The sequence below is a fragment of the Diceros bicornis genome, chromosome 9 (assembly GCF_020826845.1).
Source record: "Diceros bicornis minor isolate mBicDic1 chromosome 9, mDicBic1.mat.cur, whole genome shotgun sequence".
NCBI classification, from domain to species: domain Eukaryota; kingdom Metazoa; phylum Chordata; class Mammalia; order Perissodactyla; family Rhinocerotidae; genus Diceros; species Diceros bicornis.
In genome coordinates, this window is record NC_080748.1 from 77244098 (window position 1) to 77261252 (window position 17155).

Consider the following 17155-nt stretch of genomic DNA (forward strand, 5'->3'; position numbering starts at 1 on the left):
GTTTGCCATGGCACAGGAAAAGGGAATATCATTGGGGAAGAAGAGGGCCTCTGCATCCTGCTGAACTTGGAACCGCCTCCAAGTAGAAAGAGACACTTGTTGAAGGGCAGCCAGAACAACACTATCTATTGCCATATCTTTCACCAGATTCTCAAAAGGATCGTGAGCCTACCACTTCTGCCAGAAAAGATTATGAATCACTGCATTAGATTATCTTTAATTATAGCTCTGAAATTATATGATTCTAAATACTAATTTTCTTTCCCCCATCATCTACCAACTCAGAACTTCTTTAACAAGATACAAATGCAGCAACAGAATGACTAACAACATTGCAGGGTCAGCCCTGAAGCATCTTATGATCATTTCAGTGGGTGTGTAATTATGATGGTTGGGCTAATGACAGAGAGTAACAGATGTCTCCAAGTAGTGACCCAGTTGAATTTCTGGCAAATCAGTACCAATTTCTCAGACAAAAGGAATATACATTCTCATACAGCCTCCTGGTGCTGCATTATGAATATATTAGGATGCACTATGGCTTAATGGTTAGGTGCACAAACTTTAGGGTTGACGGGAATGGCTATAAATTTTGAATCTATTCCTTACAAGCTGGTTCACCATGGAGAGTAACTTGGCCTCAATATGTCTCTGTTTCCTGTTTAGTCAAATGATAGTAGTAATCCTAGTCAATGTGTGGTATGATGAAAACAAAATGATGGAATTTGAGGAATTATAGTGTTTGATGCATAGTTACAGCTCAAGAAATAAAGATGAAAGTCATCGTAATGATAATACTTAAGGAATTCCCAAACTATGAACCAAACTCATTCCAAACAATGTTTATACTTTTAAATTTTAAGTCAAGAATAATAAAGATGTTTGGGTCATGTTCTTTTAAATATGTTCCATGTTACAATGAATTCTAGGAAGCGTAAAACTGATGCCAAACAATCACTAAAATATCACATTGAAATGTACCTATGAACATTTTTTTCTTATGTGGCAGATAGACCCAAAATAAAAATATTTTTTAAAATGACCACATTATGCTAAATTATGTCAAAATGTATAAAATTTATTCAATTATGTTAAATGGTATCATCAAACTAACTTGCATATGAAATACCCAGAGATTTCAATAACTGAATTATTCTTCAAAGATGAATGAAACAAAAAGTGGAAAGTAGTAAATGTGAATGACTTCTGAGCCAGCAATTGTCACGTTAGCTCCAGACCTCACTGGCATTTGGGCTTGACCTTCAGCCTGCCGTAGGGAGGTAAGAAGAGGTATTTGCTGAACTATTATCAGGTACAGCCTGGAGCTGGACCGTGAGGCCTGGCTATAACAGTGTGCTCGTTTCCTTTGAAAGCCTGGCTGAGTCTGTGATCTCCTAACACTTGTGCTCTCGCCTGATATTTTGCAGGTAAATGTGAATGTGGCAAATGCACCTGTTACCCCCCAGGAGATCGCAGGGTGTATGGTAGGACGTGCGAGTGTGACGATCGCCGCTGTGAAGACCTGGACGGGGTGGTCTGCGGAGGTGAGCCATTCTCACAGCCTTCAGTTCCCTGCGTGCAACTTGCTTCACCTGCCTTTCTTGTTCTACTTATCCTTTAAAAGAAAATTGTTAAAAAGAAGATAAAGAGCAATATACAATTAGACCTAAAAGCAATATACAATTAGGTTTGTAATGACTTTTGTTTTCTTGAACTCTTGATTTAGGGGTATGTGAAAGTACACAGTTCAGTATTGATAAAAGACTGTTGAGACCAAACTAAGTCCTATTAAGGTAGTGAAAGGCTTTGCTGCAACTGAACAGTTTAAAATGATTTTTGTTATCCTACTAACAAAATCTGATAGGGGAAGTAAGTATCACCTACAGACTTGACAAAAAAGCAGAAAGATTACACTCTAAGTTTAGTTATGAAATCGCAAGAGATATACACTCAGTTTCCATGATGACTCTGAGACCCAAACAAGACCTTGCTGAAAATAATAAACAGTGCAAAGAAAGAATGAGGCAGATAGAGGGTAGTCAGCAAAAGTCTGAGCTTCGTCCAGTAGAGGGAATGGGGTCAAAATTATCCTCATATTTCAGTCTTGCAAAACTTCATACTGTAGAGATGATGCTTGCTGATTACACTTCCTTCCAGGTTTCCAGTATAATTGAGGTGATCTGGATGTGGAATCATACTAAAAGAGTATAACCGTATCTCTTCAAAATAATTATCATAATGCAATTGGGCACTATTATTGGGAAAATATCCAAAATGCATGTACAACTTATCGACAGTGGGGACACCATCTATCTCTATCATCTATCTGATATCCTTGTATATCTCTCTATCTATTCTCTCTCTAAACAACTATAAAACATTTGCAATTTAATCAAAAACACTTTCTTCTTTCCTTTCTCTGTGAGCCGAGGGAAAAGGCCCTTTTCAACAACTGTTGTGTCGGGTGGTGTTTCTCATGGAGGCCTCATGACAGCCACGCTAAGAGATTGTTCCTACTTTCTTCATTTCACAAGTGGAAAAGTGAGTGAGGTTCCAGGCATTAATGCCTCATAACCGAAAAATGGCAGACCCAGGATTTGAGCTCTGACGTTCAGTTCACAGAACTCTCTCTCTACTACAGTTTTCCCCCCAGTGACATCGAACTGTTTTGACTTTATGTCAATATTCTTTTTAGTTTAGAGTCTCCCCTCACTGGTGTTAGTTACCAGAAATATCTAAGCAAATTATAGTCTTTTTTGTTGTTGTTTTTAAGTACTTTATATATATTAACTCATTTAATTCTCACAACGATATGTATAAAGCCTTCCTGACACCTAGCAAGTACCGTATGCATGTCTTTGCTCTTATTATCATCGTCATTTTCTCTCTGACATGCAGTCTACCTCACATGGGTCTCCTTGCCCATCTGCTCTGGTGACTTGGTTGAAATGGTTGATATTGTAGAAACCTGTTACATCTACATACCCATTAAATTATATACCACTCTCCCCTTAGTGAATCTCTCTTCTCTCCAACTCTGGAGAGGAAATCAAGGATGAACACAAATCTATATATCCCCCTGTTAGATGAGATCAAACATTTACTGGGTAAGTGAGAAAGCATCTCACCGAGTGATAATTTTTTAGACTAATTCTTGACTCTGCATATCTACACTCTGTATTTTGTCCATCTACCCAGAGTTATCTGTGCCACACGGAGAACTGACTTCCATTAGGCAAGCTAGTAAAAGACCAGTATATCAACCAGAACACCAATTACTTGATACACAATAAGACATGTAATTGCCCAGAGACTAGAACTCTTTGTAGAGAAAGCCTGTGGAAAGTAAGATTCTGAGATAAGAATTTGGCTGCAAGTAATTTATTGGAAAGGTGAAGGAGATACTGGTGGGAGAGTGGCAAAGTGTGGCAGGAAAGGGAAGGTGGCCAGTTAAGATTGTATTATCAGTCCAGTTACCGCTCTGGTCAACTGGAGCTTCATCCCAGTACGGGGGATGAAACTCTGGGAGCCCAAGGAAAACACATAATTCTCATATAGCCACCAGTCATTGGTTGAGGACTGCTTCTAGGAGACATTAACTCCCCTGCCACATCCAGCGTGCCTCAAGGGTACATGATCAGAGCAGGCTTCTGTGACTGGAGAACACCTTGGGTCAAAGAACCCCAGGTGGCCCCAGATAGGAGTCACCAAAACAGTAAGGATGATATTGGTGGCGCGTGACTGCAGGCGCCAAAATATACCTGCCAAAGGACTGCAGCTCTCATGCCAGGTGGTCTGAGTATATTCTCTGGATAGTGCAGCAGACACACCAGCACGTTCTTATTCTTTAACAGTATCTAGATTTTGCTGAGCATCCAATCCAACCTTTCTTTATATAGGATGTAACACAACAGATTAGACAATAACTGTAGACATGCTGATTCACCTTATCCTCCTGGCATATCCTTGGTTACAATTTGGGAGATCTTTACTCACACATTTAGAGATTAATTCTTAGGTGGTCCATCTTACCTAATAGCGATGATACCATGGAACTTCATTATCAGAGGACGAATGTGTTTTCAAGTTTGGGGAGAACTTTGCTGCTACTCCTGTGAGCTCAAGGAAGAGCCCCGCCCTGCAAGCAGCAGACAAATAGTAGCCAGATTTGCATAGCATCTCTGATCACTATAATTGGATGAGTTCTCTCAAAGCTTTTTCTTAAATTTTAGCAACCATCTCTAAGAAATCACCTATGCATTTAATTTCATATGGAAAACATTTTATTGACCAAAAGATCTCCGAATACTTTTCAAGTGTGTGAAGGAAACAAGTCCTGGAAATTTTCCTTGAAAATATTTTACGTTGTTATTCTTAAGTTTCACTTTGATATTTGAATAATGTCCTTGAGAGATTTGAGGTTAGGGTAATACCAGTATTTTAAAAGTTGTCTGTAGGTAACAACAATTTGTTTCACATACCTTCTCCTGCTTCACGGGAGCTGCTTGAACTAACCAGCCCAGGTGACAGTGCAGGCGATATAGATTCTTCTTTAGTGCCTATGCACATATCTTTACACATTCCAGTGAGTACATTTTTTGCTTCCTTGTCATTTGCTTGTGAATCCTTACTCCTGATGGTCAGGCCTATTGCTCGGAGGGGCATAGTTCCAGGAGGAAGAGGGAGAGATGCCCCCATCAATGGCCTGATCATGTTTATCCTAAGTAACATAGAGCTGGAAAAGCTATGTATAATTTACAATCCACACAAACACTCTGTTTAGTATTCCTCAACAAGATACAGTCTATTCTTGTTATTCATGGTAGTTACGGTCTATAAAGTCGCTGTGAACACTAAATAAGCGAGTACTGAATCATTACTCCTAAGGGAGTTACAGGGCTAGGTTCCCGGCTCTGGTCACAGCATTTTCATCAACTGATCAATACATAACCTTGTTTTATGTGTGTTTCTGTTTAAAGACACCTGTGTAATACATAGCTGATTCATTAATGTTGAACTCACAGTCAATAGCCCTATAACTCATGCCTGAATGAAGATTATGTAACACACATATTTTTCTCCTTAAGGCGCATCGCAACATTTTGGCTCTTGGGAACACTAGACAGCACTTCAGCACCACACTTAGTGCTACCCTTAGGCCATCTTAAACACCGAAGTCACCAACACAAAGCACAAAAATGCGAAAAGCACGACTTAAATATACTTCGAAAGGACACTTGTTTACAGTGTAGGAGCTGAAACAAGAAGGCAGAGTGTGACCTTCTTTGACCTTAACTGGGCATGTGAATTTCAGGGAAGTCAATTTTTTCGCCATCCTGCCTGTGTTCTCAATGACCTGGAAAGCTTTGCAAGTATTGATTTTGGGAATACAAATAAATTTTAGGGAGTAGGCAAGTTTTTGAATACGGAACCTGCGAATAATGAGGATCAACTGTAATTCTTGTTCTCACAGACAATCATCTCCCATTATAGCTTTGTATTTGGCCTCAAATTGTGATTTCTATAATACAACTAATAAAGGTACTGTGATTCTAATTCCTCTATTTTCTGAGCATTGCTTTATGGAAGGAATTATTTGAGGCTTGGCTATTGTAGTGTTGAATTTCATTTATGTCTCAGCTGTTCTCTAGAAAGAAAATACAAGAGACACGCCATTAATTAACATGTTTGAACCTATAGTAATTTTAGTGCTAAAGTATACAGCATACTAAACCCATTGATAAGGAGATCACAAGTTCCCATGCCTTTCATGAACATTTATGTAAATGTACTTTAATATTTAGAAATATAAGTGGCAATATAGTACAGTAGTTAAGACTACAGACATGAGGTTTTCTTGGTTTCAAGCCTGGCTTTGCCACTTACTACCAATATTACCTGTGGCAACTTACATAACCCCCATTTCTCATCTATAAATGATGATCATAATATACCTCTGTTGTAGGGTTATTGTGAGATTAATGAGTTAATGCATATAAAGTACTTAGGACTATACCCAACCCATAAGTGTCATATACATATACATTAGATATTATTATCATTAGTATTATATGCATATAGAGAGAGTGACAGACATAACTAGCTCAGGCAGAATTTTATGCTGTGGATTACTGAAAACTTTACAGGATATATAACAGAGCTCCATGTTTGCTTATTAATTCTTTTGTAACAATAATTTACTCAGAACTGTGACTGTCTGGCCTTCAATTTTGGACAGCATGGATGATTTCTCCTGTCTGTTCTTTTTGCATAAAGCAGTCTTTCTCCTCACACTTGGCACTGAGCTACCAAATCAAAGTGGCCACCGTGCATCTCAGAAGTACTTTTAGTAGCTCTTACTCAGCAGTGCACCTTCCGTGGGGAAGATCCCGACGGATTTGCCCAAGCATGGTGGAGCACAATTAAGAAGACACTGGCCATTAGGGTTCCTTAAGCCGTAATATGCATTACCAAAGTTTCTGTGTTTCTCAGTTTATCTGAAAATATCCATTATCATAAGAAAACCTCTCTTCTTATTTAGTAATATTCTATCATATATATAGCACATAATAATTAAATCAGCAAATACTCATTGCATATTTATTCCATGTAAAGCTCTGCACTGCCCCTCAAACATACACATGCCCCTAAATATTTTTGATCTCATTGATGCCATTGTCTCTGACTGGTATGCTTGCATTCCTCTTGGTCCAGTCTTAAACCTGTGGAAACTTGCTCTATCACCAACCATTCCACTGACTCTCCCTGAGGTTAGCAATTCCTATTTGCTCAGATCCTGGTTTTCAGTTCTCATTCTACATGACCACTTTTTACCGTCGAGTTGTAGTTACTCTACTCAAAACCGCCATGAAATGGTCTCCTCCTTGGGCCTCAGCAACGCCTCTCCCACCTGTGTCTTCTCTAATTTCTCTCATAACCACTTAATTTCTTTTTCTTGTTAATCTCCAAGAGCTTAATGATAAATCTTAGTATTTCCTTGGAATTGCTTTTTTTGGGGATGTATTTTCTACTTGCTACTTGTTGTCCTCAAATAATCTCAACCTCTTCCAAATTCATCTTTAGGTCAATGTCTCTCAAGATGATTTCTTAGCATCAGTCATTCCTCTTGGCTCCCGACTCTTATTTTCAAATTCTAATTAAATATTTAAATATGGAAATTCCTCCAAATTCTGCATGGATGTAACTGAAGTACAGTCATGTGCTGTATAGCAATGTTTCCGTCAATGACAAACATCTTATGGTGGTCCCATAAGATTAGTACCATATAGCATAGGTATATGGTAGGCTATACCATCTAGCTTTGTGTAAGTACACTCTATGATGTTCACACGATGAAATCACCTAATGATGTAGAATGTATCCCCATTGTTAAGTGACACATGACTGTAATCATTTATTTCTTCATTAATTCAACAAATATTTATTGAGCTCTCACTATTTGCCAGCACTGGAGATTCAGTGGTGAGTCTTTTGGAGCTTATGATTAAGCTTGGAAGGGCAGATGTTGACAAAGAAATGACAATGAGGTGAATGGTATGAAAAGAGAAGCACTAGTTCAATGGAAACATACATGATGGGGGAATTGAACATAGACTGGAAGCTAAGGAAGGCTTCTCTAATGCCTTCCTATCTGGGTGATATCTATATGATACGTAATATGTGCTTTACATGTATTAATCAGCTAAGCATCCCAACAACCACAGTTGGAAGTAATAGGATGCATAGAACTTAGCCACTGAGGAGAGGTGGATGTGACACAGCAGTCTCAGAGAACAATGTGTGCCAAGGGATCTGGGGGAAAGGGAGAGTGACATATTCAAGGAACATTTGAGAACCAGAGAGAAACTCTACGTGATTGAAGATTAGAAAGCAAAGGGGAGAAGGGTGTGATATGGTTTGTAAACTCTGTTAATGATTTGGGGCTTTATCAAAGGATGATAGGAAGCCATAGAAGGGGTTTAAACAAGGCAATCATATGCTCACTCTATTTAAAATTGCCTCTGGCTGCCGAGTGAAGTCTGGATTGCTGGGAGGAGTATGTGTTTGTGGGGTTGGTGGGTGAATATGGATGTTAGGAGATGAGTCCTGGTGAGAGATGCAGGTGGTTTAGCTAGATGGAGGACAGGTGATACGGAGAAACCTGGAGGTGTTGGAGAAAATAATAGAAATGATGTGGACGACAGGCTAACAAAACCCTTTACCTTGCTGCAAGAGACTCTGCTATCTGTTAAATTCCTAGCTCTGGTTCCCTGGAAATAGATGAAGATGGTATATGCCAATGTTACCAAGCAACATTGCTCATGCTAATAGTGACCTATGATTGATCAATTTCAACTAGATTGGGAAGGATTATGAATGAAGTATAAATGTCTGATGAGAGTGCCATACTTTTGGCTTCCATGAGTGCTAAAGTCTGCCAACAGGCATGTCCCTTGTGGGGTTTCTGGAAGCTACACTTAAGAAATCATTAGGAGAGATTTTGGCTCCTCTGGAGTATAAGCTTCTTCAAAGCCAGAGAATCCTCAACATCTGTGCAATATGGATCTCATTTCTGTGCATCTGGGCTGTATTATCTGAAGAGAAGGTAATCCCCAAACCACTACATTGAGCTGTCATCCTCATGCACTGCGCTGCCAGGACTCCTGGGGAGAGGAAAGCCTGATGCTGTCCTGCTGCTGGGATGTGGTTCCTGTCCCGTATCCTTTTAAGGAGATTAGTGTCACGTGTCAATCTAAATGCTTAGATGAATCTAAGAAGAGCTCCCCAACCCCTGTCCCAGGAGTACAAGCAGCATTTATAGAAAGTTATGATTCAAAGATGTGAACGAGAGACAGGGTAGAATCAAGGATGAATCCCAATTCTGGTTTGAGCAGTTAGATGGAGGTGAAGGAGACTATGCATTTGTTGTACCAATTTTCTCCATTTATTGAAAATATGATTTCTTCATGGAGTGCAATACAGATGGAGAAACTCAGATGTATTATGATTTTGTTCCTTTTACCTGACATTCTATTCCTTATTTTCACTTCTCCTTCGAATAACTCCTCATAGGTTTCTCATATTTCCATCATTTTTCCAAATCATCTCCTTTAGGAAGCCTCTCTGAAATTATTTTATACTTCCTTAATACTGCATAATCTTCATTAAAACATCATGACATTTTATTATGATTGTTCTTGTGTCTCTCTTCTTCAAGTCTGTGCAGTTCTCATGGATATGATCAAACTCTCTCTCAAATTATTGTATTCTCAAACTTAGGATAAAGATTGATGCTCAAGAAGTTTTTTGGAATAAATTATAAATTAAAGGAGTCACAAATAAGAGGAGGGGACAGAGAGAGAGAAAAGGAAAGACAGAGAGTGATATTGATTCCAATTTGGGATCAGAAAATTCTTCAAGTTGGAGTTAACATTTGACTTGAGCCTAGAATAGCTAATATTTGGACGTGTGGAAATTGGATATGAAGAACCTTTTAGGCCTGGGAGGCTGAGCAGAGGCACAGAAGTGAAAAATATTTGATATGTTGGAGGAATATATTTATTTCATTTTCTTACATTGAGATCTTTCTCAGCGGCTCTTGAATCCATCCTTGGGAAGGATTTTTTTTTTTTCAAACTATTTACTCATTTAACATTTATAATATACATGATTTTTCCTCCATTTATTTTACTTTGCCCATCTTTAGCTATCAGGACGTTATAGAATACTTTGAAATTAATGTTTTCTTTTTCAACATTTAAAAAACTAAAAAATATAAAGAACAAAATAAAAATCACCCATAAATCCATCATCCGAAAATAATATTTGAGGAAATTTTGTTGTACTATTTCTTTCTAGGTTTTTTTTTTTTTTTTTTTTTTTGACTCTAGATTTATAAATCTTCTTTGGGTATTTTGGTATTTTGTCTAGAGAAAGTCCATGTTCTGTGGTATGCTCAGTTGCTTTAGTGTGTGTGTGTGCATGCACTCTGCTGCATTTTTTCATAGAAGATTTAAGTGAGTGGAAGTAGCCATTTTCTTTCTAAGTGCGACAGTGCCATGCAGCAAGATGAATGTGAACCTCATATTCAGACAGACCAGGATGTGGATTCTGGCTCTATTTCCTATTAGTTGTAGTAACGTGGACAGGTTATTTAGTCTCTCTGCCTTGGTTTACTCACGTGTACAATAAGGACAGTAATGCCCACCTATTGGCTTTATGGTGAGAACAAGATATAACAAATGAAGTGTGCCTATGGGCATACAATGAACGCCCTATGTATGTAATGGAGAGTAAAAGATTGAAGTGTCCATCTCCATAACAGGACAAACAATACATCTGTCTTAGATACCTCGAATCACTAGCTACAGAGTGGTTTGGAAAGAAGTTGGCATCATACAAATCAGCAGTTCTGTGCCTCAGGGAAGGAACGGCTAGTTTGTTCAAAGCATTTAGTCTCCCTACCATGTGGCAGCCAGTGGTGAATGAATTTTACTGTGTGGGTGTATAAAATGCACTAATATCCTCCCTCTGTTGTGGCTTCAGAGGAGAACAAAATTGAAAATCACTAATTTGGGTAATTTTCTCAGTTCACTACAAGACACTGAGCCATAGTGTCCTTCCATCTGGAGGGATGAACTAGAACCCTGCATACCCAGCGTGTGGCCAGAGAGCAAAATGCAGCTCCCTGACTCCAAAGCAGGTACTGCCTGAGCATTTTAGCAAACAAGAAAATAAGGAAAACCAAAAATATCCATAAACCCACCTAATCAGCAGGTGCATGAGAACTAATAGCCAATGCTGTTTATCCACCTTCCTAACAATAACACTAAAGATGATTAAACCAATTCCGGGAGGCTGGGATTAATTAGCAATTGTACCTGAAGGTGAATGTAAGCAATTACATAATTTTAAGCAGTTCAGTTTTGATTACACCAAAATTACAACCTGAAAATGAGAGTCATGAAAATGAGTGGCAAAAAAAAAATCAATATGAAGTGAGACTGTTCTTCATTTAATTAACTTATTGGTGAGTCATGTTCAATGATCATAGACCACATGTGGACCCTCTCAAAACATCTTTATTAATAATAAAAATTTTATGTGACCTTTAAATGCATGGATTTTTTTTTTATCAGATAAGTCACTAGTGAAAGAACATGTTTTGTCCAGAGTGATAGTCCCTAAGATGTATTCATTTTTTAGCGGTATATGATTTTAAGATTTCGTAAAGAAAATATATCCTCATGTAGGCTCATGTGTGTTTAATTGTTTTAGCCTAATGTAAGCTTCATCAGAGGACTCCCTCCTGTACTCCATTTACCCAGGATGAGAATAAGAAATGGACTGCTGACTGCTTTTCTTCTTTCCTCTGTGTGCCTAGAACAGCTGCCTGTGAGTCCAATTTAAGAAACAAGAAGGGATAATGAAGAGCCGCCTCTTAATTACACAATCAGTTCACATTTCTTCAGGGTGTTCTTTAGTTCGTAACTGCAACTTGAAGGGGTCATGCAGCCTGAGAGTATGAGAGCAGTGTCCCCCAGGCCCTGCTGGATCTCTCACGTTAAGGAAGGCCTCAGACCACTCGCTCAGCCAAGCCTTTCCTAGCCGGACAATATAGTCAGTGGTGGGATTGTCTTCAAGTTAATCTTAAAATCACAAACCTCTTTCCTGAGTTTGTAAGTGTACCAGCTAGGACTGTGTTCAGCTATAGCTAATTGACACATATAATAAGTCTGCAGGTGTCACTCCAGGGATGGATGGTGAGGTGACTACCTGAGAGCCATCAATGTCCCACATCCCTTCTATCTTCACTTCCGCTCTGTCCTTCCAGTATGACTTTTATTGTCATACTCATAGAAAACCTCCTGTTGTGTCCATCTTCCAGCAAAGAAGAAAGGGAAGGAAACGGGCAAAAGGCATATGCTGGCTGAGTCTGTCCCATTTCCTTTGGAAGACAATTGCTTTCCTGGAAATTTCACCCAGGAGATTTTCTCTCGTATCTCATTTATTAGGGCTATGATCCTAGGGCCACCTCTAGGTCAAAAGGAGCCTAGGTAACCAAGCATTTTCCAGAGGAATGTATTATCACGTCCTCGGAAAAAAAAAAAAAGGCAGTTGACCTAATATTAAGGAGGGGAGAAGAGTATCAAGCAGGCGGTATGTAGTACCTGATGCAGTTAGATCCATTCACGGGTCAGTTTCCTCATTGAGAACCATCAGTGCGGTATTTTAAGGAAATGTCTCAGAGCTGTTGAATTTCATCGTCTAGTGCAGCACTGTCCAAAAGAACTTTCCAAGATGATGGGAATGTTCTATATCTGCATTATTCAGTACAGTAGCCACTGGCCACATGTGGTCGTCGAGTACTTGAGATGTGACTAGTGAAACTGAGGAACTGAATTTTAAATTTTACTTAACTTTAATAAATTTAAAAAGTCACGTGCGGCTAGTGACTACTATATTGGACAACACAGGTCCAGAGCATTCTTGGTGAATAATAGTTTGGTGTGTGGGAAGGGAAGAGAATAGGAAGAAAAATTACTGATGGGGTATTAGATGGGGTATCTAGGAGAGGATGAGTGACACTGGAAATGAAAATGGAAAGGAAAAGTACTCACCTGTGCAAAGACTTGGGAAGTCAGGTGAAGGCAGATTTAGTGTACTACAAATGGTTCATTAGGCTAGGTCTCTCTATAGGGTCATTCTAGAATGATCTATTGTACACTTTTTATACTGAGATGACTTATCGCTGTGGATTCTACCACCAAGCAGAGACATTGTTCTTACTGAATGGTATGTATAGATGATTCTCCAACAGTCCTGCCACCCCTGAGTGTTCCACTCATAAGCCCAAGTGGCAAAACGGTAGGGTTGGTCCAGCAAAAGCTGACTGAAACTATTCTTATGGTCTTTTTTTTTTTTTTTAACTCCAACTTTCAGGAACATTCCTCTCAGTAGGCCTCCATTATGGAATATTCTCCTTTGTCATCTTACAAGACAGCATAGTCATCTTATTTCCCTTCTACTTTACATTAAGTGGATGTTCCTACTTGTCTAGGTCCTCCTTCTATACCCTAGCCCTAAATATAGGAGTTTCCCAAGACTTATTTCTCCCTACGTAGGCTCATTAACTTCCAAAGCCTTACGTGCCATCTACTTTTAGGAACTCCAGGATGTATATACCTAGTCCTAACCTCTCCTCTGAACACTAGGTTTCTGTCAACTGCGTTGTTTGTGCCAAAAGATAAACACCTCAAAACCCAGGAGCCAATGGCAGAAACAAAAGGAAAAAAAGTGCGAGATGTAAATCCAAGCCTCCTGCTGTTTTTAACTTCTATACAATAATAGACAACAGTACTTACACTTATATCTGTTCTTATTAGTAAGTAGAGAGGTACAGAGAAACAGTAATATAATACTGGATGACATTCATATGGAAGTTAACCTTTTGTTTTTATTAGTAAACAATAGAAGAGCAATCAATATAATGTTGCATGCAATGGTAACACGTGCCTAGCCTTGCAAATTGTTCTGGGTGTCACGGTGTGCACAATGAAGAAAAGCACTAAGACTCCGTACGTACGGATAAAAATGCAAATAAAAATGCAAATGAGGAAGTATTTTGTATCAAGAAAGGATGGTAAAATTCCATTTTAAATTGTTTCAAGGTTTCTTTCTCTTGAGTCCATCTCCTATGCTACATTTGAATGTATTATGTTAAGCTAGAACTCTGTCGTGAAGTTCTTTTAAACAATTACATGCCAAATTGACAATGTATAGAGGGAAAGTGTGTTTGCTTGAGAGAAAATGAGATCCTATGGTTTACATATTTCTTTCTTAAAAAACTGTGATTCGGTTGGATATTTACCCATCTCCTCCTCTCACCTCTCCCTGTGATTGCTCCGCAGGCCACGGCACGTGTTCCTGTGGTCGCTGTGTTTGTGAGAGAGGATGGTTCGGAAAGCTCTGCCAACATCCACGGAAGTGCAACATGACAGAGGAACAAAGCAAGAGCTTGTGTGAATCAGCAGATGGCATATTGTGCTCTGGAAAGGGTGAGTATCTCTGCCAGAGCTTGGACTGGATCCCTGTTCTGACACGTGGTTTGTACAGCAGCACGTACAACCATCCTTCCCAGACTGCACTTTGCATGAATGAAAACCAGTGTCCTCTGCTTGTACCAGACTTCAAGCTTGAAAGTTAACCACATGAAGTTTAGATTCTAAGACAATGAAAGGCATGAGACCGGTTTCATGCAAAAAGATCCTCAGCCACTTGTTTGCAACCTCATTGCTGAATGAAATAGAATTAATAATTGTATAAAGAAGAAAGGACAGGATATACTGGGCACTGAATGGACAAAATAAATTAAAAAAAATAAAAAAAGGGAAAAGAATAATGAGTTCACCTGTGAAATAGCACAGCCCAGAACTGCAGACAAATGATCACAAGCATCTGAACTGCCAACAAATTTTGACTTTTGCAATTTCAGAGGCTAAACTATGAGATGTGTGTGTGGAGAAGGGGAGGGTTGGGGATGGGAGAAAGACAAAAAAGGAAACTAAATATTTAGCTTCATAAAAAAGGAAAGAAAAAGTATATGGGTTTCAAAATTCTGGTGTAATTTTCTTTGGCCTGAAAATCACCAATTTTCCAACCAAACATGTGTAACTTAATAAAAAAAAAGTTTTTTAAACCTGCAAAGTGGTTATAATCTGCAAGTTGATTGAATGGGAACCACCAACCCAATCAAACATTTACTGCAAAAACCAATTCAAAAAGAAAAGCAACCCTGTCCACTGCCCCTTCCCTCACCCCCCAAAAAAGCAGACAGGTTTTTTTCTGAGTAAAGAAAGAATACTAACAGATTAAATTTCGGATACCTTAATGATGATGTTTCTGTATAAATTCTTGAAGGGACTTTAAAATCTAGATCTCATAGTACATATGGACCCATCTGGAAGGCTATTGTGTTCCTTTTTGCTAGTGCCTAGGAAAACACTTAGGAAGACTCTGAAAGCTCATGGGATGCTCATTAAATTTTCTGGAGCTGCCCTTCCTAGAGCTAGATGGCATGGAGGTTCCCAAGTCTCTTCTTCAGCTAAGTACCTCCTTGCAGAACAGACAACCCTCCTTTTCAGACAGGGCACAGCTTTTGGTGAAGCTGCATTTACCCTCAAATACCTACCTTGGGTCAGGATTAGCATGTAAATATCCTTCTGAAGAAGACAGTGAAGCAAAGTGAATCGCTGAATAGTGATGAAGGGGGTCTCAGAAGCAGGATGTGCCATAGGAAAGTGCCCCTACAGCGGCTGCTGCCTTACCTGTTACTCAAGGCCAATGCTACCAGTTGAAAGAGGCTTCTTGGCATAACTACAAAGATAAAATCAGATGGATGCTGTGAGCACATATGACACGGGGAGGAGGGCAGAAAATTGAAACAAACATGCTCATGTCAATAGACAACCACGTCCTCGGTTTGCAGGAATTCTGTGTTTGACACTTGTGTTTATGGTGCTCTGGCAAGGAGGCCACGCCTTCAACCTAATGCAATTACAGCAGCCAGTGGCACTCAACTGAGTTTAAAGCAATCACTTTTTTCCCTGTTTGTTCTCCTATTAAATTCATTCTAATTCCAAGTCCCAAACAAATCTTGCACCAGTTTGGTTCTCAGGGGCCCTCAGCTCCTGGAAACACTTGCTTTAGGTTCAAGCTCTGCTGAGAGAACCAAAAAGGAGGAAGGAGGGCCACGACTGTGTGAAGAGCAGTCTATCCTTTCCTAAACTGGATTTCATGCAAAAGGATGAGTCGTTTCTTTTCAAGAAATACGCATTCTTATTAAAGGCATTACATTCTGAGGAGAGAGTCTCACTTTTCAGCATCATAAATGTAGAGAATGCCAAAAAAAGGAGTTGACTAAATATTGACCCAAAGGCATTTCCTCAAAACAAAACAAAAAGAGAAAATTTCTCTCATTAATGCCTTTTTATATTGTTTGCTTTGGGTGGTGGAAATATATCCAGAGATCAATGAGAATTGAAAGCATATATTCTAAATTATTTACCCTTCAATGGGTAGAGAGTTTTAGTCTTTAAACTCAAAAGGGACTGTAAAAGCTGCCTCAAGACTGCGCCTCTGGAGTGTGGTGTTTGTGATGACGGTGGCATTCCTGTTGTGGGTAGCAGCTGGCTGTAGGTGCCTTTCCTTCTTCCTACCCTGGAGACATCAGAGCTGGATTATAGAGGAAGAAGAGGGCTAAAACCGAGATGATGGACTGCACTCTTTTGTAGGCACAGAGAATAGCGGGGATGCCGCAGCTATCCGTCCCTGTGGAGGGCACCTCCCCCACCTCCCCACCCCAGGAGGGAAAAGTAACTCATGAGATTGACTATGGGTCTTCAACATGGTAGCAGAAAAGAGAAACCTGGTCCAAGTTAATTGACTCAGGCCCTGTATTTCTTGGTAGATCTCATGGACTTTCCAGAATTCCATAGACTTTTTCTCAAATTTGTAAATGAAAACCCCTCACCCTGATTATCGCAAAGGAAACTAGCGTCTTTGTCTTGCTTTAATTATGGGACAAGTGTGTTCAGTGGGCCTGAGATCACCACGGCTCGCCACTTAGCAGCCCGTACCTGGCTAAGTGTTTCCACCAGAAAGATGAATCTGAAACACACGCTTTCCGTGAGCTATGAATAAAGCTGTCACCTCAGGAGACGATGAAGAAATAGCGTTTTATTTCTTTACAAATTTATAGCCAAGACAATAAATCACTCCATAGAAAAATTTAAAACAAGATACATTGTTGTGACCTTCATAACAGATGGAATCGTTAGTACAATAGTGACAACTGCCTGCCGGGATGTTGGGTTGCAGCATTTTGTCAGGCTTGATGAAAGAAAAAGAAGTCCAACCTTAGGACCGGGGCAGCTAACAAGGGTACCTTACCCGTAGGCTCAAATTGTTTCTGTGAGTAACCAGAGAAATGAGCTGAGAGCTAGGTCTCCCCTAAGTTTAGCTACCTTTGCAGAGTATGTGATATAATTCATAGGCTGTTTGTTTGTTTGGGGATTTATTTATTTGGATCCAAGGGTACACAATAACCTCTTTATCTTCATAACTTCAACCTAGATTCAGGTCATCACCTCTAATA

General features: G+C 39.4%; 1 protein-coding gene across 1 annotated transcript in view; it reads left to right on the top strand.

Moving 5' to 3' along the window:
- ITGBL1 (integrin subunit beta like 1) overlaps nt 1–17155 on the top strand; it is a 114169-nt gene that overhangs the window by 90752 nt on the left and 6262 nt on the right. The window contains exons 6-7 of the mRNA XM_058548443.1: nt 1428–1544; nt 13911–14057. Of these exons, the coding sequence (XP_058404426.1) occupies nt 1428–1544; nt 13911–14057 (264 nt within the window). The remainder of the gene's footprint in view (nt 1–1427; nt 1545–13910; nt 14058–17155) is intronic.